Raw genomic sequence first — 27895 nt, 5'->3', positions numbered from 1 at the left:
GTACGGCTCATACGAATACCCTACCTGTTGTTCTCAACAGGTAAAACGTGATCACAGTTCACAGTGACGTAAAGCACGTTACAGTAGAGCACCTGTGCTGCACGTGTGAACGGTGAGTCTCTACTCCCCCGTGGAGCAGCGGTATGAAGACTGTGGACTGGAAACTTCACTTTAAAAGGCATAAGGTAAAAACAGCTGTTCAAATAGGCCACGGTGGGTCTTTTCATTTCACACAGGTGTTACAGGGTCCGTGGTGGTGGTTGGGCTGTAGGAGAATGGAGCAGGAATGTACCGTGAATTCTCGTCTGTGAGGTTGTTACTGAACGTGCACTTTCGTGTTTTGCGTCGTGAAATGAAAGTCACATCCAGTACAGCGGTAAATGAAAATTGGTCGCCGACTTTGAATAATCGCTGCTACATGTAGCGACAGAGGCTGAAGGTCGTCATGTCTGTGTAGCCCAGGCAGGCAGGCAGGCAGGCAGGCACTGGGGGCAGTGGCTATATTGGTGGCGAGGAAGTTGATGTCCAAAGAAAACAATGAGTTTCTCTCACACATTTTAAATAAAGAAAGAAACAAGTAGACCAAACCTTACGTGTCGAGAGATAGCAGCCGATTACCAAGCATGTGTTTTCACTTTACTGCATAATCTTAATGCTCGCACACGATAACCGTCGACTTGTCGATGTAGTTACAGTTGATATTTGTTTTACGTGCATGGTTAAACGTTAAACTCAAGTTGCAGGCCTATGCATGCACGTTATAATACACCACCAGTTTATTTTATTATGTTTTGTGACCGAGTCTAATTCATGGATTTGGTTATAATATAAGTTTCCAATTAGCCTACAGTTGAACATGGATCAAATTGTTTCCCTGACAACTGTGTGTTCACTGCACTGAGGAGAGAGGAAGACAGACACAAGGGAATAGAGACTCTGACTGTCACTGACAAGCAAATAAGGCTACTTGATTTTTGTAGTAGATGCAATGCCAACAAGAGGTTTACATCAAACTAATGTCTCAAAGCTCAGCCAGGAGCAAACATAATTGGTACTGTTATCACAATTGCTTTTCAACATTTCAAAATGAGACACCTAGCTGGAAAACGGCAAATAATTATCCCCCCTCTCTCTTTTTTTATTGTATGAAATGAGGCATTGAATTCAAGTAGGGAAAATAGCAGCTATAGCAGCAGCAATGAGGCTTACTTTGAATACACAATTTCCCCAAGTGGCATGATTCCCAGTGTCTAACATTTTGAATGGACTAACATGGATTTTGTACAGACTGCCGGAGCAGGAGTGTTAACCAACCCTCTCCCTGTAGTTTCCAACAGCTGCTATGCCTCACTCTGTGCATTCCTTATAAGCCAACCCACACAGTACACAAATGTAGTAACCTTTCAGTTTCAGTAGATGGCTAGAGTGCATCAAGTTGAACTGGACAGATTTACCTTGACTGATCTGATCTCTTGAAGCGTTAAAGACACAACAGGAAATTGTTTTCCTTCTTAACTGTTGACAAATGACCTACCTATAATGACTTTGATAAATAATTTATTTTAAAAATATTTATTTAGTTAATACTCTCCAGTTCTAGCCTCTACACTGTGAGGGGGCAATTTGTTCTTCGTGTCTTGTATGATGGCAAACTCAACATCTTGGGCAGTGGTTGGACAAAACCGGGCCCTGCAAGCAACACTGGTACAACAAATAGCACGAGCAGTTATCACAAAGTAGACATTTCATCCAGACTTACAGAGGTCAACCTTGTGACAGTAGTTCCTTGTACTGAGGATCTGAGACACTTCTGTTTTAGTGAAGCGGTCCAGACGGACCAGAACACTCTAAGAATACCTCAGATTGTCCTTGTCAGCCATTCAACCTTTATCACAAGTCAGGTTCATCAAGTCAAGGGGAGGGGATCTGCACATTATTGGTTGACCTCTTCAATTATCCGGTCCTTCATTGTGGGCTGAGAACATCCTCAGAAAGGGAGAAGATGGTAACAGGATACTGTAGACTTTGATAGACAGGCAGGGTTAGCATCATGCATTCACGGGGTGTGCTGGTGAAGCAGGTTGAAAGCTAATAGTTAATCTATAGACTGGGTGATGAGTCCCAACAGTATACTGTTTTAGTAGTACTTTCTTCTTTAAAGATACTGGTTATATAATGACAGTGGACCATGCAAGATATCATGTTGCGTGGAGAGAAATGCAGCATTACGGCACAACAAAGCCAGACATCAGATCTAACTTCTAAACAGTTAAACGTTTTACCTGAAGTGGCATGGTCATGTCCAAAAAACCCAGGTTATTTTCACCATTGCCAACAGGACAACAAAACTGAATGTTCAGTTTCTACCATTTTTGTCTATCTCTGAAGGGTGGCCTGCAGCTGCAGGTTGGCAGTAGCAAAAATGAGGAGGTGACTGGAGCAGAGCAATGCAGTATGGTGGACGGATGCTACTTCTATTAGCTCCACTGTTTCAATCTGCATTATATTTTCTGACCACCAGTGCAAGTGCTTTCTTTACCACTAACAGGCAAATGAATGACAAGCAGCACTCATGGTGCTGTGGGGCAATGGCACCTTACCAGTGCCTCATTAGACCAATTAATCTCTGCCCATGATGTGATTTTTACAATGGGAGCAAAACTAACCCTGTCAGGTTAATGCAGCACGCTTCCTATATGGTGGAATTCCATATGATATAATGGCAAAATATTATTTTACAAAACATCATCTGTGCATCATTTAAGAATAGAAAAATATAAACTAATATTTTGATGGTTTGTTTTTCACTTATAGTAAACTAAAGGTTAGATAAAACATATCTTAATAAATTCAATCTGTAAAACCAAAATTCATTACAGTACAAAATAATGAAGGTAAAACTGTATCTTGGAGTAATGTGAGACACTGTTATTAACTCCCTAAAATAGATTTGGCATTCATCCTACACCAATGTAATTAGCATTTGCATTGACTGATACCAAAAGAATGTGTTCCAGGCTATGAGTTATTTCTGGCTCTCTCATGCTGCCTGGGGTTTCTTGTCCTTGTATCAATCCACCGTGGGTCCTCGGTTAAACCATTTGTCTACCCCCCGCTCTCCCCTCACCAAAACTGACCGCAAGAAACTGATATTAACTCTGCTGGTTTTCCCTCTAAACCCATAGCAGCTCTGGCAGATTTAAACTCAGTGACTTTGTTTTGTTTTTGTATTCACATTAGGATTTTTAAGTTTGATTCCATAAGAGGTTAAAAAAGCTATCTCAAGCTACAGGGAGTTACATTAATGGACAGATAAAGAGACACAGGTCTGATTTACAACTAAGCAAGATATTTCTCAGTTAAAAACCTTGTCCTGCACCTTCATTACTCTGTGTTTATCCTTTTTGAGAGTAAAAACGTCTATTTTAACCACTTCCTCAGCTTGTCACATTTAAAGTATTCAAATTCTCTTAGTCTTCTGTTAATGTGGTGAGATATTGTTTTAGCCCTATGCTGCTTGTTAGTCTGTATCTCCAATCTCCAATAGCCTGTCAGACTCTGTTACACATTACCTTTCAGAAAGATGTTATCATCCCAACCATCCCCCACATGGAGCCTGTCACTGAATGACACAGCCCACAACACAACCAATCTGTTGGGCTGGCTACTCTGTACAACCACATGCCTTCTACAGTCTACTAAGTTTAAAGTGCAGTTGGGATCCCTGTGCGAAGTCCATGACAAAAGAACAGTTGGTCTTATAGACCGCCGCAATACTGAGCTTAAAACATCCCCGGTGTGTGTAAGTGTGCCTTCTGTGTGCAATTCCTGCTTTCTAGGTTTTAAAAGGCAACCACGTCGAAAACAAAGGAAAGGAAATTAAAGCAGCAACATTAAAAAAGGCTTGATAAGGTTGAACAAATTAGATGATTATTAATATGCTACTGTGTCAGAGCAAAGATGACTGTTTTGGGAGTCATTGCGTTAAAAATATCTTTATTGTGGTGGATCATGTTTGGGTAGGAGGGATCGTTTTGCCCCACTGGGCCACCCTCGTGGGCAGCAGATGAGCCAGAGAGACTTGTGTGTGTATGTATGTGTGTCTGTGTGTGTGTGTGTGTGTGTGTGTGCAGTGCTGAGCTGTGAGCGAGGAGCCCCGCCAGCCTGCTTGCTCTAACTGTGCTCTGCACACACTCCAGTCCCACAGCTTGTCTCTTCTCTCTGCTCCAGATGATGCCTTGGATTTAGCTGGCCCACATGAGTGATATGAATAACACACTGGACGGAATACACACTTCTGGAAACCTCGGAGATAAAGCAGAGATTTTTCAGAGTGGCAAGGGTAATGTGAGTGGCTTTCCCAGCCCAACCCTCATCCCTTTGCGAGCTCCTTTACTAACACCAAATGTCCAGAAGAGCAGGACTACGCTCTGCAAGGGAAACAGGTATGACTATATTTTTCTAAACTTGCTTTAAAGGACACTAGTCTGTTTATAAGATTTCAAAAAAAAAAAATTAAGTTGCACTAAAACTCAAAGTAGCACTCTTCACAAAGCCAGCTTCCCTGCAGAAGAATAGTACACTCTTTGTATTTGCAGGAGCGAGTCACAGAGGTCTATTTGAATGCTGTTGTGTAGACTTTGTACCTGTAAACACAATTGGCTCGACCCGCATGCAGCTGTCAATGAAGTGTAATGTATTATTTCAACAGTGCAGTTAAAGAGCTGGAATCAAATCAAGCACCTGTTATATGTGGGAGATAATTAGTAACTCAGTAACTGCTGTTTCTACAAAGCAGTAAAGACTGTCAGCCAGAGCACCTCTCACAAACGGAGGCCCCCTCATTTGCAAGTGTGCTGAAATTTCAGTCCATCTCACCTTGTCATGACATAGTGGAATATCCATGTTTTGTTCTGATTTAAAAAGTGAGCAGATTACAGTGATATATGTTAAATATATTTTAGAAGTATAAGAACAAAACACAGATCATTCATGCCTAACACACAAATTGCAATTATGAATCCTTAAGTGGTTTTAAAAGATGATGATATATATGATAATATAAAAATCATTCCTATACATTGTCAGTGTCAGACCTCTTGATTGCAGTGTGTCTTACTTTACACCGGCCAGCAGTTCAAGGCTGTGTCTGTGTCTGTGAGTTAACTGCTTTATCTTATAGCGGTGAAGTCAGGGGAGGCTCACATGTGCATTATCTGCCATCTTATCAAAAGGCTGTTGGTGACCGGGGCGTGTCGTCTGGTAGTTAAGAACACAAGGGATCCAAGCGGAGACAGCCTTGTGTTCCTGTCGGACCTGTCAGTTTGTCAGTCACCCACTTCATTTATACCCCTCATTCCTGTGTATAGGACAGAAGCAGAACCAGCAATATGTTGCTCTCTAATGTGCAAGTTGTGAAAGCAGGCTTACAGTTGCATTAGTCTTCCAGGTCAATTTAGCCTGACATGCTGCTTGGTACTTTTGAAAACTGTGATCTCAGGTAGAATTTATAATCAAATCTGAATAATGCTTGGCTCATTTTATGCAGCATCTGGTTCTTTCTCTCACTGTCTCTATTTTTTTTGTTCTTCAGGAGCAATAAAGAGGGAGAGGAATCCTTCTCTTCTCCTGTTCCAAACCCTTTTCCCGAGCTTATTCCTTCAACTCTCTCCCCCTTCGTCTCTGAATGTTTATTACCATGGACCAAAAGTAGCGCAACTCAGGTGAGTGCTCCATTTACAGTACTATAGGGTGTTTGTGACACAAAGGGTTGTATTATTTGAAAAAAAAAGGGAAAAAAAGTGGCTTAACTGTCGTAAGCTTTTCCATATGCAACCTCAGGCAGCAACGTCATGCAAACTCTAATTGAAACAAGTGCCAGAAAACAACAGCAGGACATGCAGTATTTGAATTCAATAAAACGCATAGTCAGGGCATATGGTAAATTGAACCAGTTATGTGAGTATGGAAATGAGTTGCAGTGAGGAGATGATAAAAATGTTGTCAGCACGCACATCAACACACACAATGTTATTACTCTTGAGAGTTCAGATTTTTACCTACACACAGCACAGTGACCATTAAACCACATATAAATAGGTAAAACGTATCAAGTGTGATACCGCCTGTAGATGTTATATTTAAAATTTGATTATAACTTCATGGTTTACCCAGGAAATACCTGGCCTAGTGCCCAACAGCAACTCTTGTATGTTTGTTTTAGCAGTGGGTGTGCGATTTGTCATGCACTGGATGCAGAGAAGTAACTACTGGTGCTGGAAAAGCTTTCACTCCAAACTCAATGATGGGCCAATTTTGGCAGATTTGCCTATGTGCAATTTAATAAAAAATGAAAATAAATTTCTCTCCAATTGACTGTTGTCACAGCCCTGCCCGTACAAGTTAGTAGTCCCTGTGCCTGACAAGCTTTTTAATCCAGCACAGCAAGTGTGCTGTTGACAATAACAGTACCAGATGCACTACTTTAAGTTCATAGTTACGGTACTTTGGAAACAATGGCTCTTTGATTTCACACAGAAATCGAAAGGCTTCTCTTTGCCAACAACTGTTGATCTTTGTCAGCTGAAATCACAAGTGTCACTCACAGACTGAATCAGCTGTAACTCCACAAGTTCCCTGAAAGACAGTTTGTCTCCAGCTGACATTTTACTGAAAAGGCACTGCTCTTGAGTGTCCCTCTTAGTGCAGCCGCACCCACACTGCTTCAACATGTGAAGAAATCCAAAGCTTGACAGGGCTGTCGTTTGTGCTTAGCTTTGGTTGCTAAGGTATGATTCATTGGACAATGGCTGTTTGAAAACAGGGGGTTAGTAAATTATCAATTTCCAGAGAAAATGTTAGTCTTGAATATAAAATAAATATATATTCTAATTATAACAAGATAAATCTACTAATTAGAGCATTTTTGTCATGTTATAGAGCTATTGTCGCTTGCCCCTAAGATCTAACAAACTTGTCATCTTAATGTAGGTGGTACATAAATTGTAATGAATAATAGTTTGCTTAATTTCCCTCTCTTTTTCACCCAATGAGTACAGGTCAGTAGAAAATTACTTATTATGCACAGCAAGAAAAATATTTAACTTGTCCCTGTGATCTGTAGTTGATTTGTACGTTTATACAGAACTCGCTGTCAAATTCTAAAAAGAGAGCACATTCATTATGTTGGAAAGCTAACAATTATGGGTCTGCTTCAAAAGTGCATGGCTTTCAAAATGGATTTTGTCTATACATTTTCCAGAGCTGTTAAATAAGTCTGGTTTGTCAACCACTAGATATTTCCTGGATGTGGATCCCCTATAATGTATACTGTAGTTGATTTCAGGTTTGTCAGTATCTTTGTGGTCTGTGTGTATGTGTATTTGTGAGTGAATGTGTAGCAGCAGGGGGCAGGTCAAAGCAATGACTCATAGGAAAGCTAGAAATAACAGAGCTCAGCACTTACCAACAGCTATCAGCAGTATTAGACCTATGTGTGCTCATGTGTTGTTTTCAGGTTGAGAATGAGAAATTCAGAGAGTTGTTTTATTTTTTATTTTTTATACTCAGTAGAGTATGTGTGATTAATGCAAGAATGCGATCAAATTGGTATTTGTTCCTCTGATTTCCAATTCTCTCTTGCTCTCACCAGCAAGACAGGTCAGGGAATTGCACGGATTTGGGATTTTCTTTTGATAAGTGAGAGAGTAATCCTTAGGTTTCTCAGTGCGGGAGCAAAATGACACCCAGTTGACCTCACTCAGCAACAACGTGGCTTCCTTGTTAGTAAATCTTAAAGTGATCTTACTGATGAAACCCGTGCCTGTAACTCATGGCCCTGACAGCCTCTTACTTAGCCTTGTCAGCAGTAGTATATAGGGAAGACAAAGGGAGAACATCAGACTGAACTGTTGTTTTTGTGTGACAATCCTCGTTTTACAGCATTATGACTTAATTTCAGTAACACATAAAATTATGCAATTAGGTTCCACTGATGTGTCGTTTCGGGGGTCGTACATTTCCCATCGGTGTTATCTAAAAATAATAATCTTCTGGTCAGGACATGTTTAGAGTATTAAATGAGCAAGCCACAAAGATGACGTCTGTCGTTGTGGTATCTCAAGCTTCTCTGTGTCTATCCGAGACCCTTTGCCTGACATCGTGCTTTTTTTTTCTCCTTTTTTTTTTTACACGGGCCTTAAAGTTGTTCCACCCGTTACAGACTAGTTTATCTGAGTCCTCTGTTAGCCTTGTGTTTCCAGTGTCATGGAACATTTCCATAAAAAAAAAAAACAAGTCATGATGGTCATGATGTCAAGGAGACACTTAGATTCGCCACAGTCTTGTCTAAATGCATATGCAGTAAAGTCAGTACGTACTGTCGCTGACCAAACTTTACATAAAAAGACATTGTTATATGTGCAACAAGACTGTCAGGACGGATCAGTTTCCATGGTGAATAAATCAGTTTGTGTCCTGCACTACTTCAGCTGTTTCAGACATACAACTGTCTGTGACATCAGAGGTTACTTTGTGAAATCAAATCCTCCTGCACTTTTGAGATTGACCTCAGGAAAAGTGCCCACTGGCAACGCCAAGGGTTCAGCTTCTCAGACATTCGGCTCAGCCACTTCACCACATCACTGCAGACAGAAACACAAACTCTAGCATGACATGATGATTCTGTAAATATTTGTTGGATTGGGAAAGCTTTTTGTCCTGCCAGTTGGTGAGTTTTTTTTTTCCCAGTGCAGACATTTTTGTGTTGATCTCGTCGATAATCGGTGCAACCTGGCTTGGAGTGCAGCATCATGAAAGAACTGGTGTGGCTTCACAATACAATGGCAAAATAAATAGTTTTTGGGGAAGTCCAAGTGGCTGGCACCGCCTCCACTCTCCAGGAATATTGTGGGTAGTCATGCTTGGACTCATACCAGAAACCAGAAACACACAGACAGTCTGTGTCCAGACAGTGTTGAGTGCTCAGTTCAGCCATATGACTCAGAGGAAATGCCTGCCTCTCTAGAGATGTTATTTCAGATGCAACATACATCATGTCCGTGTTCTTCACTCTGAGTTTAAGTCTCTCTACAGCAGATGCTACGTCGTCATCGGGTCACATTTAATAGACATAGAAACCATCTATACATCTATACATCTGTACTCTTGGCTCCTTGATAAGTTGTTTGAAAGCTGCTTACTGACAAAACAGTTTAGCCGATGATTAATTTTGTGTTTTACAAACTTCAGTCAATATTTGGTTGACGATTGACTGCTGGAAGTATTCAGAAAAGCAGGACTGGGCAGGTTTTTTAATTTAACTTTTTTTTTTTTTTTTACTTAGAACAACACCAATTTGATGAACTGATGAACATTGGTCTTAACATCGCCATTTTTACCAAACTGCTAATTCAGCTATGTTTACCAAATATATAAGGTGTGGTATTATTCTATGGCTTAACTGTAGTCTGTGGAATGACAGCTGCAGATGCGGGTCCTGTGTAAACAGCAACAGCCAAGGATTAAACTGTGAGAGCACTGCCATGTGAATAGGTCAATGTGTTGTCATTATACCGTGTCAAACACAAGTAGCACCTACCTCTCGCTCTGAAAACACAAACACACAACACACAGACGGATACGCTGTGTTAACCCTCCTGTACGATCTTATCAGAACCAGACAGAGCTAAATATTATGTGAATGCATGGAAATCCATTTCTCACTGAAGGCTGGCTAAGTTAATGTGAAGTGGCACAGGACGCCTGTCAAGCACAGCTGCTACACCTGTGCCAAACAACTTGGACAAGGTTTTTAAGTTCATAGTGAGGTGGATACTGGTTACTACTACCTTGTTCCACCCTTTGACAGAATATGAAGTTTTGGGCACAAGTAATGGCCAAAAAATAGCAGCGACTACAAATACTGGAGGCAAATACTGTACAATTTTGGAGTAGGCTCCTATAATTCCACTGTTATTTTACAATGGTCTAAATTAACTATCAGCAATACTGAGGCCTCTTAGTCAACTAACATTAGATCTGTCATCTAAAACCCTCTTGCAGATGATTCCACCACTATCTGCAGAAGCTGTTATTGTTTTTGCACGTTTATCTGTTATTATTCACTTTATAACCTGCTACAAAGCTCACAAGTAATTGCAAGAGAGGATAAGGAACAGTCTTCAGTTGCTTCAGTAAGATCTTAAGACTTTGAGGTTTTTTTTAGCCTCCTGGGCAGAGATACTGCCTGTGAGGCTAAATTCAGGGAACAAAAGTTCTCCAGAGATAGGATTGGAAAAAATGACTATAAGTCCTCGCTCTGCAAGATGTAAACTGATATCTGTCTCTGGTTGTAAGAATACTGTAACCCCCCCCTGCCCAGAGGTGGGTAAACATTGTGTACCTGCATGTTCACACCACTGCACCTCTTGTTGATGTGTTGTTGCTCAGACAGAGCCTGCAAGGGGGTCTTGATTGAATCAACTGTGGGCAAAACTGTGGTCAAGTGTGTCTAGAGCGGGCTTTGTTATGAGAGTTGTGGAGACTCTGTTATCATACTGGCTCCATTAATTCCAATTCATTTTAGCTGTGTGATAACTAGCAGCGTCTGCTTGTCTGTGTTCTCACAAGTTACTGTGCTGTGTTTCCAGATAAACATGAACCCTGTTGTGGGAGGTTCCTCTTTTCCTGTCTGTTCTCATGAGTTGAAAGAGAGGACAGTGATTGGTGCCAAGCCTCCACATTCAGTGCGGTGACATTAAATATAATAACATGTGCTGCACATGTCTTAGAAAATGTCATGAAAGAAATATAGACCCATGCTTAAGTTGAAATGCAATGTAATAATTTCTTCCAGTAGCTTTGTTTGCAATATACAGTAGCTGCATTATGTCTCTGGGATACTTGTGGTCTGTGATTGTTTCCCACTAACAGCTTTATTGAAATGACATCTCTGTACAGTGTGTGATATTGGTTTCTTTTGTAACTAACTGTAGTGTGTCTCTGTGTAGTGCCGGTTTATAGTTAGATATTGAAATAGAGGGAGACTATTTAAGCTTTGATCTCAAGTTTTTAATAAATGGTAGGTCCTGAGGCTTTAAAATGGGCGTGTCCTGTAAAGATGGCACACTCATATTTACAAGGCCTCTTTTGTCTAGTCTTACAGTAAAACAGATGTGGGCTGTGAATTGTGGCTGTGGGAGTAAGGCCTATTTTGGATGCCTATTTCTCTCATGATTTCTTTTTCTTTTTTTGCACATTGAAACATCCTGCAATGGATCAAAAAACTAGTGCATATCAAAATCTTCAGGTAACACAAACCCAAAAGAAAAACATCAGTCTGTGTATGTCTACCCTTTGTACTTTCAAATAACACATACCTATCCATACTACTACTAATAATAATAATTATATGATATTTGTGTATTGAGCATCAATGCAAAATATTCACGAATATGCCTCTGAATAGTTGTTAAGTTAAATGTATTATGCCAGGGACTAAAAATAGCTGTGTAGTGTCTGGCCAGTCACTAAGTCAGTAAAAACAATCTGATGTTCTGGGCACTTTCTGGGAAATCTCCAGCTCCTTTGCTGTGGTTTTCACGTTATCAGTTGGCAGAATTTGTTACTTTGATTCTTTTCTCTGGCTTGTATATTTTCACTCTGTTCAGCATGAGAAAAACCTTTTTTTTCTCCCCAATTTCAGCTTGCTTTTTTGAAACCTTCTTTCTAAAAAGTGAAAAAGAAGAAGCTTTTACATTCTCAAGGACAAAGGAGGAGTTTGTGTTGTGGGGAGGCAACGTGATTTAGTTTCTCACACTTTCAATGTGACGGCCTCGCTGCAACTAGTTTTCCATACCTCTTATAAGAGTTACTATTTTTTTAAACTCTTTTGGATAAATAGATAATTACAATCATATTGTTTTTGGTTTATTATTACAATTGGAACCAAAATTTGAACATTAGCCTTAGTTTCAGTTATTATGTATGGATATTTTTCATGCGGTAAATTGTGCACCTAAGGCAGAAGCATGAATTTCCATGCGAGAAGAGTCACCTTGCCTGCCATCACACCACTTTGTCTGCAGAAGCGGGTAGGAATCTTACATGGTTTTCCTCTGTACTACCTCTTTGACTTACATGCTTTTTCCTATTTATTAGTGTAACACAGGTTTCCATCTGAGAGTTTCTTCTGATTTTAACCTGTTTTTCAGATTTTGGTGGATCTGGTTGTGTTACAGCGTTCTATGTGTAAAAGGTTAAAATTTTCATCTGTGTAAATATGTTCATACTCTGCTCACTAACTCGGTTCACAGCCAATTGTGCTGTTAGTTGTTGAAACCGACTTTCCTTTGCTTTACACGGCTGGCTCACCGAAGAGCACGTTTTTCAAATAAATCTTTGACACAAATTCAAGATGTCATTTGAAAAATGATGTATTAAACTAAGAAAACAGCCAGCTCCCACTGAATGCTGGAAATAGGCTGAAATGTAAATGCTGACAAAGAAAATTCACATGTTCAGTCAGAATATTAATAGACTATTTTCAGTGTGTTGTCTGTGGAGCTGTGTTGTACATCGGTTGGAGATACCTAACAGCAGTGTTAGTTGACTTGTCCATGTGCAAAACTGTATCCATTCAATCCTGAGTAAAGCAAGTTGCGCCAATCCAATTAAAGCAAACTAAGGAAAAAGTCAGCCAAATAATATTTAATTCCTGTATGTCACTCCCTCAGTGCTTCACTATCATTTTACTATCAAAAACCATTTTACCATAAGTACTGTAGCGTTCAGCAGTGGATGGATAACAATTGTCTGCTGCCCCTCTTGGGTGACTACTCTGTAAAACAAATGTTTTTTCTGGCATACACCAGTAAAACAGTAGACTGTCAAACTGTTACTGTAAGCTGTAAATTTCTCTTGGTCTGGCCATTAAAGAGAAAGTTTGATATGAACCTGAGACTGTCGAGTTTTCCAGTGTTACAGCAAGGAGCTGGGAGAACATTTCTCAGTGGTTGTCTGAGCCAGACAAGGCTGGAGGCCACCTCCTCACCACCATGCGATGATACAGCTGCAGCTGTGAGAGTGCAGTTCAAGGTTAAACCATAGTAGTCTAATTGGCAAAATGGCTCACACTGTCCTGTCCTTGAGATAAGAAGGTCTAATAAAGGAGTTTATATTTAACAAAGCTATATATAGTCCTGCAACATGCATGTGGATTTATTTTGCCTTGTATGTAATTATTATTTTCTTTTTTCCCTTTTCATTGACAGCCCCATAGCACATTATGTTCTGTTGCTCTGCCCACTGCTTTAACCCTCGCCTCTGAGGTACAGTGCTACAAAATGATAACGTCAAAGATGGCTGAATGTGGCTTGCAGTCTCATACTGTAGCGATAGAGCCTGACTGATGAACTAGAGGGCTGACATTATTGGCCAGTATCAGCTCACCACATCCAGTATGCGCCATTGACTCAAAACATTATGATCAGTCATATGAAGCAAATGTTGATTATCTCATAACAATGGCACAAGTCAAGGTCTTGAATGTATTAGGCAGTGACTTGACAGACAGCAGGAAAACGGGCAGGTAACCGGACTTGAAATATTAAAAAGGATGGCCAGCCAACTGCATCAGAGAATCTCTGAAACAGCAAGGCTACTGGGGCACTCCCACTCAGCAGTGGTGAATACCCACTGACAATGTTTGACCAGATCAAGGGACAGATCACAAACCATAGCAACATCAGTGCATGAAGAAAATGATGAATATATTCTTGTCAGGTCTGAACTAACCGAAGACCTCCAAAGTTTGTCCAACTCAGGAAATATTTTCGTCACCACTCTGTAATCCACAAATTTCTGCCAATTTGTGGGCACAGCATGACAAAAAAAATCTTCAACTGCAACACACACCAAGAAGTCAAGAGGATATTCCTACAGTACTGGGTTGGTTCATCAAAGGTTTTTGACCACAGCAACAGACTTTGAGTTGGAAGTGGCTAATTTTTTTGTCTCATGTGAGAAGTGTGAAAGTAAATGAATGTTGACAGTGTCACTGATGATCAGCCATTAATCTGCCAAACTACTAGAATTTAGACTAGACTTACAGATGGTCATTTCATTTCATTCAGACCAAACCATATCCTATAGAAAAGAAACTATCCTTACGTTTTATATGCACTTTTGAGAAAATTGTTGTCAGTATCTGTCTGCAGATGTTGACTTATGTACCAGTCATTACTTTATTACTGTCATAGGTCAGATATACTAAAACAGCAGTGTTAGGTTTTTGACATGCACCCAAGAATTGACTTGAGAAATGAATAGTTATACCTGAAGCCAGTTTGTTTGAAGAACACAAATCCCGACAGAGAAAGGTAGATCTGCAGGTTATGTTCTTTATTTCTGCATTTTGCAACACCACAGGTGGACGTGATTGACATGATGTGGGCGGACATGTATGCTTTTCAGGTGAAAGTATGTGTACATTTGGATCAGGGCTACTTGCTGATGAATGCAGCTCTGTGTTCACTGATAAAGACTCCAGCGGTTGACGCAGCATGCTGCCTCGCCTGGACATTTATTAGGAACAATTAATGATTAACAGTGCTGTACACTCAGTATTTTCAATTGCCTTGTGTGAAACAATGATGCATAATAATGATACAATAATTTGGTTAAATTTCAAAGTATTCAGAGTAATTACATTGAGTGCTGTAATTATAATTATTTGTCCAATCTGTTGATATTATAGACGGTCTGTTTATTTGTGACAAATAATTGGTGTTTATTATAATGTGACATGGTGCTAAAACACTTTTCCAAAACAAGGCAAGGAATCTAGCGGTCGCTAACATGCTCATGGTGACAATGTTCACATGCTCAATGCATAGAGGGTGTAACACTGACCGTGTTCCCTATCAGAGTTCAGTGTGTTAGGATTGTAATATTGGTGGAATAGCACAAAGCACAGTGTACAGCAGAGGCTGATTATAATGTCATTCACTTTGATGATATTTAGTTAGAAATTAAATTATTTAGACTAGAGGATCCATCCTCTGGAGACCATCTGTTCTTAATGTCATTGCCATCCATCTAATCTGCTGAGATGTCTTAGTGTGGACTACATTAGTGGACCAACTTTAGTTTGCATAAGTCTTTACAAAATGGAAAACAATTAATGTAACAGTAGGCCTCCCTGTAAAGCAGTAGAGGTCACATATTATTGCCTGAGTATTTGATTAGATTAATGTCATAGTTCAGATCAAATTTGATCTTCTGAATCAGTGGCTGCTGACAATGTGTCTGCTCCAAGTCTAATTGTAACTTTGTATGAAACAAACCTCCATATTTTCATTGGGTCTGTGCTAAGTAATGCAAACATGAAGTATATCTGCAATGCTAATGCACTAAAAAAAATGTTTCGTCAACCTCTGACAAACCCTACCCAGGCTGTTCCTGGTGAAATGTGATGCCTGAATGATTTGATTTGGCCAATTCTCAGTGAGCCACTTCCTACGGCAACTGAAGGACAGATGCAGTGATGACCAGCAGTGCTGCAAATACAACTTTTTAAAATTCAAATTTGCTGTAAATGAATATGAATCCTTGACTACAGCTGTTGTCGTCTGCAGCGTTACGATTCTCTGTTAGATATACACATACAGTATAATGTTACATTCTAGCATCTTCAGTAATCTATTTAAACACAGGCCTTTGTCTTTGTTAGACATGGACTAACAAAGATATTTGTCTTGTAAGGCTCCATCTGGGCTGATTAAACACTAAATGGTTTACACAAAGAGGTGATGTCATCGCTTACTGATGGCTCCTTGAGGGCTCAAACCTCAGCCCCGCTTGAGAGCTCTGACCTCCCATTATCTCCACAAAAGGAGTCAGGCTCATCCTGCTCAGTTTAACCCCACCCCCCACCCCCCACTCTTCGTACACACCCCAGTCAACTTTAGGCTGAGTTGACCCAACTAGCATTACATTTAACTAGCACCTTTATAATTGCTCCCTTGGTTATGCAGGGAGCACTGCTGCTTGCCATGGGTGTGTGAATGTGAATAGAGAGGGGGTTGGAGCCTTGTGACTTCTTCTGACCCTCTCTCTCTCTCTCTCTCTCTCTCTCTCTCCCTCTCTCTCTCCCTCGCTCCCTCCCTCTCTCCCTTTCTCTCCACCCACTAGTGAATGAGAAGATTGATCTCTGGCTTCTTGACTCTGTGTGGTGAGGAAAGGTAGCTGGTGATTTGGTTTTGAGTCCCAGCAACATAGATATGTGAAGTCAGAAAAGCGTTGCGCTAAGAGGCAGCTTTGTCTAATTGCCTCTTTTCAGCTCCACTGCAGCACAGAGAGCAAGAGAGGAAGAGAGAGCGAGGGAGAGGGAGGGAGAGACTCGTTGCTTCCCAGCTGACACTTGCTCTGCCGTCTGATGCGTGTTTTTATGTTTCTTACAAAAGCTTTCCTTTTACAATGCTGTGTACTCAGCCATGTATAGGCTACAGAGCTTGCCCAACCTCAGAACCATGCTTGGCTCCAAACAGAGGGGGGGTAAGTTATACCTCGAGATGGATTCATGTGTTTTAATTCTATTTTCTGAGTATGTTGTTGCTGTAATGGAAAACGGGGCCAATCCAACTGCTGTATGTTGGTCAAACTGATGAAAGTTTCTGATGTGTTTTACTTTTAATACTGGTCGTTGGATTTCTTAAGGGCCAGAAACAACAGGCTGCTTTTACTCCTTGAAGGTGAGAAGTATCCCAGCCTGGTGAATTGTCTTAATTTGATGCTTCTTTTGCAGGTAATCAAAGTTTATAATGAAGATAACACCAGCAGAGCAGTAGAGGTTCCCAGTGACATCACTGCCCGGGACATATGCCAGCTGTTCGTCTTGAAGAACCACTGCATTGATGACCACAGCTGGACTCTTTTTGAACACCTCTCCCATCTGGGGATAGGTAAGATTCAGCCTTTTTGGGAGAATATAACAAATCTCAGTCCCATACATGGGCATTACCCTAAACAAATATTAAAATGTTCAAGTTGTGTTTAAGCAATAGGTTCCACCGCACCCTGCAGCCAGAGGCTCAGAGCTTCATCATTCCCTGTGCTGTACCTTATAGCAGAAAGTAAAACTTATTGTTACAATGTTGCATCAGTGTGTGTTAATGAACAGTGAGCAAAAGGTGAAGTTTTCATTGCTTATATTCCAGTTTGTAAACCAAATTGCTCTCTCAATATGTAAACAATAATATTCAGAGCCTTTTCTGGTTGTAGGTTGTTAGTCTAAATATACATGAAATCGGCACCTCTGTGACATATTTACAGTATGTGCTTGCATTTATCATGTGATGGTAGTGTTGTTAGTCCTGTGGGTGAGGTTTGCTTGATTTGATTGGAGGAGTGGCTGTAGGTAGTGGGATTAGCAAACTGTAGTGGACCAAAGCACTGTCTGTGAGTGTTCTTGTTGAATCCTAAACCACATACTCTAAGGTAAAATGTGAGAGGAGCTGATGTTAGCACAGTTAGACCTTAATTATAGATCTTCCTTAGTAGAATATTGTATCTCATCCTTTAGTGGAGTTGCATCAGTAGAGAGCTGGTGCAGGGCATGTATGAAGACATCAGTCTACAGTGAAATGTATTCAGTTTCTCCCACTGTATCATTTTCAGCCCTTCTGATATTGTCTGCATGGTTTGTTGTTGGATGCACCAGGTCGCTGTAAGCTGTAAATTACCCACTGCTGCCAATTTGCTTTTAGCTATAAACAGTTATGTAACATATACTGTGATGTCAGTGTTTGTAAATTAAAGGGACTTCACCTCTATTTGCATTCAGTAGTGGTGTATGAATGCCATAATATAGTGTTTTTAGTAAGCCAACAGTGTAAAACACACGGCATATTAACACTGACGCTGAGAGAATGGTGTGATTGCATGAAGGCTTTTTCAGCTGCATTTTCACACTGTTGCACACATTACATAATTCATCCATCTGTTCTGTTCTTCTCATCAAATGTTTATTTTCTTAATCATATCATTGCTATCCACAGAAACTATGTATCTAGATGTATTTGCTTTGGTTAAAGGACTACATTCTTATTTTAGGGTTGACACAATTCCACTGAGCTAATGTAACCATGAAGAACCCACTGATACAATATCTCAAGGCCTTTATGGTATTTAGCCTGTGCAATGTTGTTTCCTTTTTTCATGTGTAAAGGTCACATCTATAAATCTGTATTTATTAAATTAAGAATTCATGAAGCAGGTCATATGTAATTTTTCTGATATATTTTATTAGTCACGTAAGTCATGAATAGCCACTGGTATATTGCATTGCCTATTGCATTGCATGTCATAGTTCATTGTACAACACTGCTTCACATAACAGTCAAAACAAAAAAATCAGTTCTAGGAAATAATTAATGTTTATGTTGTATTTCCTGACTTGAAAGCCACACTTTCATCCAGAGGTTACTCATTGATACAAGGTTAATAATCAAACTCCCTGTCTGGAAGTTAAGCAATATAACTGCAGACATAATTACTCTGTGATCTTAACAATGTTTAGAGTCATATCTTTAACTCTGGTTTGACATCGTAGCCGCTTCTAATTGTGTTTTTTATTGACATAGCAGTGAAAGTTAGGTTTAACAGTTTTCTTTCTTTTTTGTCTCATCAGAGAGAACCATTGAAGACCATGAGTCCGTCATGGAGGTGCTATCAAGCTGGGGGATGGACACCGACAGCCGGCTCTATTTTAGGAAGAATTACGCAAAATATGAATTCTTCAGAAAACCTCTTGTGAGATTATACTTGAACTATTGAACTAACCCACTGATATTCCCATCACATGTGGAGGTCAGAATGTATTGTACTGATGTTGCTTTCTCGCTGATAGGACTTTTTCCCAGATCACATGGTCTCCATATCCAGTGAAACCAATGGGATGGTGGATCCCTCTCAGATTATACAGGTATCAGGTTCTTTCTGTTTACATTGAACTCACTGCCCTCAAGTGCGAATTATGAGTTTTTCAGCCTCTGTCTGTATGTGTTGTGCTACCTTGAGAATCTACTGCACACACTCACCTACTGACAAATATTTCTCTATCCAACACAGACCTTTCTCAACTCCAGTACTTGTCCAGAAATACATGGACACCTCCATGCCAAAGAACAAAGCAGGAAGTCTTGGAAGAAGTTTTATTTTGTCCTGCGGAGGTCGGGGCTTTATTTTTCCAATAAGGGAACCTCCAAGGTCAGTGCAAAATCCACATACAGTTAATGAAAATGTTTATGTGCAGTCATATTTGGTTATGTAATTGCTGTGTATTGGTATGTCATGTGTAGTATTGTTCATAATGCAGACAGGACATAAAATGCATGGCTGCAGTTGGAAAAGACACAATGTATGGACACTCACTGTAGTCCTCTGTTTTCACACTTTGTGTTCACCAGTTATTTTCCTGTATATATACTGTATCTCACTCATGATGTGACAGGCCAGTGGAACTGGTTGAGCTTGATTTTCCTTAGGTCAGCTGGCACAGCACTCAGGCAGAAACGATGCTCTCAGTGCTGCTGACAAGTGAACCTTATACCTAGGCATCAGCTATGCCAACACAACCACTTCTCAACTGCTTTCATTTCCTACAACAGTAGACCTTTTGTTGTCCAGCACAGGGAGGCTTTGGTATGGTGCCCACTCTTTACTCTAGCAGGTTTACCATTCATCTGTGGTCTTGGTCAGACACGTTGCTAGTCAGTCAGCACAGACACTAACGGCTCTGCATGGCATTACTTTAAATAAGGAAGTGGGAACGGTGTGTCACATGAAGGCAGAACAATGGCAGCCCTTGTGTCTTTTTTCTTTTTTCTTTTTTATCTCTGGCACAGTGCAACTGTTGATACTGTCTCAACACAGCCCCCAACAATATTTCTAAATTAATCTCTTATCTCTGTTACTACATTAATAGGTTAACCACACCCTGAAATACACCCTGAAATACTGATAGCACTTTTTAACAGATTTTTAGATAAATATGTATTGTTTAAATTTTGGTGTGCTAGCCTTCTTTATTAGGTTAGGTTAGACTGTAAGTGGGATTTAATTCAAATTCACTACGGTATTTATCCACTGTTTTTTTAGTTATAGTTTATAGTTAGAGTTGTTTATTTGATGCTGCATGGAGGTTCATATTGCACGACCTACTGTACATTAGTTTTATTAGGATGTTACTTACTTTTCCAGGAACCAAGACATCTCCAGTTCATTGCCGACTTTAGCGATAGTGAGGTCTACACCGTTTTGTCAGCCAAAAAACTCCATGGAGCGCCAACAGATTATGGCTTCTGTGTCAAGGTACCATCACTCTCTAGACCTGTCAATACTGTACAAAATGAGCAGAAGCAGAGTATTGATTTCCAGCATGTTGAACTCTTTTTGTTTTAATGTAACTTCTCTCTCCAGTCCACAAAGTGCGGGTCAGCCCGGGACTTGAAGCTGCTTTGTGCGGATGATGAGCCCACCAGGACCTGCTGGATCACAGCCATGCGCTTGTTAAAGGTTGGCTTGCTGATCTTAAACTGCGGGTCTGTGTCTAAGAGGGGGAATGCTGAGTCAATGCTAGAATCAGATTTAGCTTTGGGAGGAGGTCAAGGGAAACTATTGAGTGATGCTGGATTAGCACTCCCTCTCTTGATAGAAGCAGCATGTGTTCATTGTCTGGATGTCTGTTGGATACAGTTTAAAGCATAAGTCACTCTCCTGCTTCTCTATAAATAACATACAGTAAAGCATAATCAGTAATAGTATTTGTGTCCATCCATTTTCATCACCATGCTACAAATTTACAGTATTTTACAGTTTAACAATGAAGAGGTTCATATTTAAAATTAATTTGAACATTTTTTCTGTTTCAGTACGGGATGCAACTGTACCAAAACTTCATTCAGCCACACCAGAAACAAAAAGCCTCTCCTATGGTAAGCTGAAGTTGAAGCTCCGGATATTTCACTGTTCTAAACCTGCTTTAATCTGATTTTTTTTTCTGCAGTCATCCACCTCATTTCTAGCTACAACATTTACCTTTCTTTCAGCCAAAAAGCTGTGATAAATCCACTCTATATTATATACCAAGCAACACTATACTGGCATACTGATATTAGTGAATAGCTAACTAGTTCTACCACCTTCAGGCCACCAAAAATGAATTGGAAGTAATTTTCATGTATTAAAATACTGTTGGAGCTCACACATGCCAACACATAGGCGTGTAGTAATAGCCTATAATTACATAGGACAAATGAGGCACCTTCAGTGTGTTAATGTAGGTTTCTTGTCCCATAATAGCTTCAGACTCTACTGGGAGTATTTTTGTGGCAGTGAACACAAATCTATTTATGGCTTTTGGACATGTTCATGAACCCTCTGCTTTCTAAAAATACGCAGTGATCAGCTGCTCTCAGATTTAACAACTCATCACCTCTTCTCTGTTGTCAGAGGGTCATATGTGACCAGCAGCCTCACAGCCAAGAGGATTTGCTGGAAAGATAGAGGAGTTCATGAATCTGCCAAAGGGAGATATATCCTGTAGTGTACATGACAGATGGAGCTGTACATGCTACCCACAGCTTCATTTGTTCACAGTCAAAAGAAAATGAAAGCCATGTTTTACAAAGTGTTAGCATTGGTAAGACTTTGATAAGTGGCGATAGGTATCTTTACATTGGAATTGGAGCAGAGTAGATAAGAGGATCTGGAATGCCTCTATCCTCAAAGTAAACACTGCTCACTTTGTTTCAACCACTTGTTCAAATTTCAAGCTTAGCTGGTGGCAGAGGAACAAATGCTGTCATTTAAAAGCTTTTTGTTAATCCTGATAAAAAAAGATTTTTCTTCAGTGTGCTCAGTTATTTCAAGCCACTCACTAGATGGCAGCTTAAAGGACTAATATGTGCCCATGTGTCATTCTTCTCAAAGCCACGCTAATCCTTTTTCAATGGGGTTTTCAGTCTGGAATCATCTAGAAGTGATGGAGGATGGAGTCATGTTGCTCAGACACTAGATGGCAATACAATACCACACGACAGAAAAAGTCGGACCACTTCCTCTTCACAGAATACAAAGGAAATAATATTAAGAAGTTGCTCTGTCTTTTCCATGAGAAAATACAGCAAAGACATTAAATTTAAATTTAAATTTATTAAACATGTACAGTATAAGCTTTTACATAAATCAAAATCATGATAACTGTGTGTTTTAGAGAAGCATCTCAGAGAACTCACTGGTGGCCATGGACTTTTCTGGCCAAAGGAGCCGGGTGATTGAGAACCCGTCGGAGGCACTGTCTGTGGCTGTAGAGGAAGGCCTGTCATGGAGGGTAAGTTATTAAACAAACTTCATGTTCCTCTGAATCAAAAGTATTACAAGATTCATAATAACTAGAAAAGAGGGGTAAACCGGAGGTTGGTAAGTAATAATGCTTTATTTTGCTGTGTAGGTGATACTTAAAAGTTGGAGGGAATCTAGGATCTAATTCTTTAGAGTTATCATACATGCTTACAATATACAACCTTATTGTCATTAAGAATTTACCTCATGTTTTTGAACGACTTGTTATATTGGTACACGCAGCTGTTTGCCACAACAGAATGAAGCTTGTAAGGTCAACAGCTGTAAGCACCTCATAATTGAACGAGAATAAGAAGAGAGGACAGACAGAATAAATTAGCTATGTTCTAAAATGAATTTGACTAATGTTGCGGCTGTAACTCATTTCTGCCTCAGAGGAAAAGCTGCCACCGTCTGAGCAGTCACGGGAGCCCCTCCACATCACAGAGTTCAGTGTCAAACATAGGTGCGTGGGACACATTTTGATTATTCTGATTTCCTGAAACATACACAATCGAAATGAATAATTAGTAACATATCCTCTCTATGTACACACCAGCTCTTCACTTGGCTCAGCCATGGTTCCACAGCAAACTGTCTCGGGATGAGGCTCAGCGTCTAATCACTCAACAGGGTCTTATTGATGGGTAAGCGCTACTCTATACACATCACTGCATGGTTTTTAAGTGTTGGCAGCATTTAGTATATGTTCCTTGTAACACAATGGAGATTAGAGTCTATATCTATATTTTAAAGCAAGGCAGTGCTGTTTTAAATGTTCCTTTGCCTGTTAAATACATGTAATGTGAGTAACATTTGAATTGTTTGCAGAATCACGTGTATTTAACAAATGCATTTTCAGCTGACAGTAGTACAGCTGTGTAGTAGTTATGAAAGCCTCTCTACATATCTTTACATGTTTAGGTTTGTCAATGAACTGTGAGTAAATCTCCAATAAGCAAAAAGGAGGCAGCTGAAGAAAAGTTCTTGAGTGATTTTAAATACATTGAATTTTAAGACAATGTCAAACTATTGTGTTAAAAGTTCTAATTTCTTTCACATTTTAGTAATATTATTCCCTGTATTTCAGAAAGTCAGACAAGTGAGGTTTTCTTTTTGCTTTCAGGGTATTTCTTCTGAGGGACAGCCAAAGCAACCCGAAGACATTTGTACTGTCACTGTGCCACACCCAGAAAGTCAAACACTTTCAGATCTTACCTGTGAGTACAATCCATTTTTATATATATATATATATATATATATATATATATATATATATATATATATATATATATACACATAGTATATAATTATATATATATATATGTTATACAGCTTTCATTAACCTTTCAAAAAAACAACAACTCCAAATTGTAACCTCATTTCCAACAAGTCGCTTATCTCTTGTGTGTGATTCCCTTGTGTGTGGATGCATGTGTAGGTGGAAAATGAGGGCGAGTTGCTCTTCAGTCTGGATGATGGCCACACACAATTCACTGACTTGATCCAGTTGGTGGAGTTCTACCAGCTAAACCGTGGGGTGCTGCCCTGCAGGCTCAAGCACCACTGTGCCCGGATCACCTTGTGAGCAGGGGAAGCAGCAGACCCCCGAGGGCCCACATGCACCTTAACTCCAGGGCCTTTCTGGACAAACACTCCCAGTGTTCTTGTGCCTTGAAGAAGACATGCACCTGACAGAACAGTCATGCTAACTAAAACCACTGTTATCTTCATCTAGAGTCCACATTTGTACCACATGGTCTGTCTTGTTTTTTTTTGTTTTTTTCAGAAAAATCTGAATTCAACAATAGACCGTATAAGAACTGACTATGGGCGTTAAAGATGATGTGCAGTTTTATCAGGTAAATACTCAGCCCTTTAGTGTGCACATATGTGGCCGTAAATCCGTTGTGCAGAGCTCAGACACGGCTTCTTGACCTGTATATTGTAAAGCTGAATGTGTACTGCAAACAGATCGTGGTTTTAACAACATAATGACGCCATGAAAGAAAATAGAGGTTCTTGGTAAGTGACATACAGTAACTGGAATTTGATTTTTCACTGACAACATTTCAAAAGAGCATCTGCTGCAGTACGTACAGTATAGTTCTGGTCTGTCAAAGGTAATGATGATTCAGTCCCAACAAGGGCATAGTTGTTTTTTTGCTACTATGTCAAGTTGTAGTACAAAACACCTCTGTCCCTGTAAAATCTGAGTAAAATTAAGCTATCGTACTTTTCATTGTCATTACATCTCTCTAAGTATTCAGGTTGTTTGTTTGTTTGTTTTTTTAAAGAAATTGATTGTTGTTTTCTACATGAGAGATAAAAATGACCTCTCAGGAAGTGTCACTGTGCATGCTCTGTGCGCTGGGCTGAGACTGCTGTAGAGAGAACAAGAGACGTAATGTACACGTGGAGAGGTGGCACTCAGCTTCACTAGCCTGCACTGTACATTACTTTTAAAATGTATGTGATTAAATGAAGTTTTTTTATTAGATGAAATCAATTCTGAGCTTGCTCTAGAGTACAGGCAGTGAAATATTTCACCAATTTTAGAAATAAGCCATTAAGATGGATATCAGAAATACTGTATGACTGATTTTGATCATATCTGAATTCATTGTATATTGAAATTCAGCTTTTATATTTTTCCAAAGATTCAGGTACACCATTATGCAAAGCCTGGGTTGGTTGTATTTTGTTGTCATTACCACTGCTGTGGACAAACAGTGTCAGATATTGTTTTGTTTTTGAAAGGCCAACAAATGCATCAGCTTTTCAGAACAAGGTGTTTTAAATCACTGACACGACTGAAATGACCATCTGGTGTTTGTTGTTTCATTTATTTTGCAGCTGGACAACAGTGCATTGAACAATGAATGTCATGGACTGCATAGTTTGTGTGTGTACTGTATGTGTGTGTGTGTTATACTGTGTGTGTGTGTGTGTATATATATATACACACACACACACACACACACACACACACACACACACACACACACACACACACACACACATACATATATAAACACAGCCTGTTTGTAACGTATGCTTTTGTGTGGTTCATTGTCACATTTAGTTTTTTCTGAACCATAGAATAATGATCAGATAATAACCATCTATTTTAACCCACATTACAGTTGGTTTCATTGATGTTTAAAATTAGCAGTGTGTTAATCGTAGTTACCATGGCTCAGAAAGGAGAAGCACAAAACTCTTAACTCTACAACCTAAATAAGATCGGCTACAGAATAAGCCTATTCATCACTAGGCTAATAAACACTGTCTTTATTTAAAATATAAAACAGTTTACATTGTAGTCTTTGGATAGTAAGTAGGACATACATAGTTATCATATAAATACAATGACACATATGAAATATAACAGCTAAATGAAGCCTTCTCATCAGCACACAGTGGGGTGCTTCTCTGCTCAGGACGGTTTTGCAGTGAATACATAAGTCATGATTTTCTAATGGGATCTAGCACACAGTTAAATTTAGTCACACCACATAGATTGTGTATGGGATACATTAGCTTAACATTGTCAAGTATGATTTACTGAATTCTGCGGCCACTATGTATATTGTATATGTGTCCTCAGAAATATTTTTTATTACCACTAGATGGTACTAGAAGCATTTAACTTTTGCTTGTCCAGGCATATGTCTGAAATCTTATTGTGTTCAGGGCAATTTAAATTACATAATACATAAGAGATGTGTCAAAGATACAAGTTGTTTTAGTGTTTGCTTAAAGTAAAACTATCTACGTTACTTTAAAGTTATTATTTAAAGACCTCACTGATATTGATTATTGATATTTTATGTGGAACAAGTTATCTAGATCCACCATGCAGAGATGTACGGGAATAAGAAACTGTATTTTCCACCAACACCAACAACAGTCTGTCCGTGCCTGTACTCAGACAGATTAGTGAATTAACATTGTATAGTGCAAGTAGTCAATTTGAGATAATCACATTTACATTGACAAAAAAAGAAAATTGTTTTAAACCTGAACATAAATTTCCGTCATTCCATATGAATAACTTTAACATACACAATGATGGTTCCCTACGCAGCAGTAAAAGGCAGAAATGTCTCATCTGGAAGCATCCGTGTTAAACAATCTTCTCTGTTGTGATACAACCACATTGCCCCCATACCTCCCCTGCTCTACTTCAATAGCACATTTTGAAACGGAGCTCGCATCCAGGGGAGATGTGCGCACACAGAGAAGTCTTAAATGCACCCCTGCTTCCGAGGTCTTGTGCTAAATGTTGTTTTGGATGTATTCCTGCCATTGATCGGAGTCTGGCTGCAGGGGAGAGATGGCAGCTGGGAGAGCCTGCGCTTCCTTTAATGAATTCATCCAGCTCTATCCAGCCCAAACGGCCTGTGGATACAGCATCTCTCCCAGTAAAGAAAGCCTCTTTCCGCTCTGTCTCGGCCCTCATGGATAACCACCACTGTTCGTAACATTTCACACCACTACATTGGATTTACCTCTGCCTGCACTCTTACTCTTATGACTCCAGGTTTTGTACTTGAGTGTTGTCAGCTCCACTCTGTACTTAAATGCCCCTCATGTTGTATTCCCCGAGTCTGTTTTCAGTTATCTGGCTTCGATGTCTTTGGCTAGTTACTGATTATCTTCAATGAAGTGAAGACCTTGCTGTTTGCTCTGCTCTTGATCCACAAAAGGGCATTATCTGGGCTTGGTTACGAGTCTGAGGAAATGGGGGCTAGGTTTCTTTAGGGGATGCACTTTAGTGAAGGTTAGAGGCTTTGACTATTCCTTTGCAAAGGGCTCTCCCATCAGGGTTAGGGTTAGTATCTAAAACCAGAAGCAAATCCAACAGCTCTTTACTGTAACTGCAGCGGCCACAGTGGACTGAAGCCGGGATAATCATGGGTGGAGTGGAAAAATTATTAAATACATGAAAGATTTCCATCTGTTTCTTTTTTTCTGTTCCTTTTTTTTCCTCAAGAACAATTGTAAAATAAAACAAATCTATCATTTACAGATTTACCCATAATGCATAAAACATACACACACAATTGCTATCTATTTATTTTTTCATTTTGTGGCATTGAACCGTCACTTTTCAGAAACACGGTCATACTCACTGTCAAGCCACCAATTCCACCCCACCCCCTTTGACACACAAACACACACACTTTTCTTTATGTGCCTATAAAGTGAGAATTAAGAGCAGCTGTAACATTACCTCCTCCCCCTTAAAACACTGATGTAACACTAGTGTACCGTTGGCTTTATTCAGATTTAACAGTAAAGTCTACTTTGTTTTAATCTGATAAATGAAAAGCCAACCTTTTTTGCTTTGATTATTTTTATGAACTTTGATGTATTTTATATATTATATTATTCTGTTAATAGCAGAGAATTATGAAAGGTGATGGTTGGAAGTTTATTTGTCATTTGTGGTTAAACCAAAATGTATTTAAATGTCACATAACACACA

The 27895-nt window shown here is 39.6% G+C and overlaps 1 protein-coding gene across 4 annotated transcripts; it reads left to right on the top strand.

Annotated features, from left to right (window-relative positions):
• The first annotated feature begins 137 nt into the window (after positions 1–137).
• Positions 138–25214, top strand: grb14 (growth factor receptor-bound protein 14). Of its 4 annotated transcripts, XM_083996489.1 has the most exons (15): positions 138–185; positions 4231–4445; positions 5594–5723; positions 16805–16961; positions 18689–18810; positions 18908–18982; positions 19129–19266; positions 20260–20370; positions 20479–20574; positions 20931–20993; positions 22274–22390; positions 22798–22867; positions 22961–23048; positions 23528–23621; positions 23843–25214. In XM_083996489.1, the coding sequence occupies exons 2-15, from the start codon at positions 4258–4260 to the stop codon at positions 23987–23989; spliced, it is 1596 nt and encodes a 531-aa protein (XP_083852615.1). In that variant the 5' UTR covers positions 138–185; positions 4231–4257; the 3' UTR covers positions 23990–25214. The 4 variants fall into 4 exon arrangements, with proteins under 4 accessions (XP_083852615.1, XP_083852614.1, XP_083852616.1 ...); XM_083996488.1 differs by lacking the exon at positions 138–185 and having other exon boundaries at positions 4181–4445; XM_083996490.1 differs by lacking the exons at positions 138–185; positions 4231–4445 and adding an exon at positions 5400–5500.
• The last annotated feature ends 2681 nt before the right edge of the window (positions 25215–27895 follow it).

This window comes from Trachurus trachurus (genome assembly GCF_905171665.1).
Source record: "Trachurus trachurus genome assembly, chromosome: 21".
Taxonomy (NCBI): domain Eukaryota; kingdom Metazoa; phylum Chordata; class Actinopteri; order Carangiformes; family Carangidae; genus Trachurus; species Trachurus trachurus.
This window is presented reverse-complemented; position numbering and strand designations above follow the sequence as displayed.

Coding starts and splice junctions, on each gene's coding strand:
- grb14 (XM_083996489.1), top strand. CDS start 4,258: ATGAGTGATATGAATAACACACTGGACGGAATACACACTTCTGGAAAC. Junction 18,811..18,907: donor AATTCTTCAGAAAACCTCTT/GTGAGATTATAC, acceptor TCTCGCTGATAG/GACTTTTTCCCAGATCACAT. Junction 22,868..22,960: donor GAGTTCAGTGTCAAACATAG/GTGCGTGGGACA, acceptor TGTACACACCAG/CTCTTCACTTGGCTCAGCCA.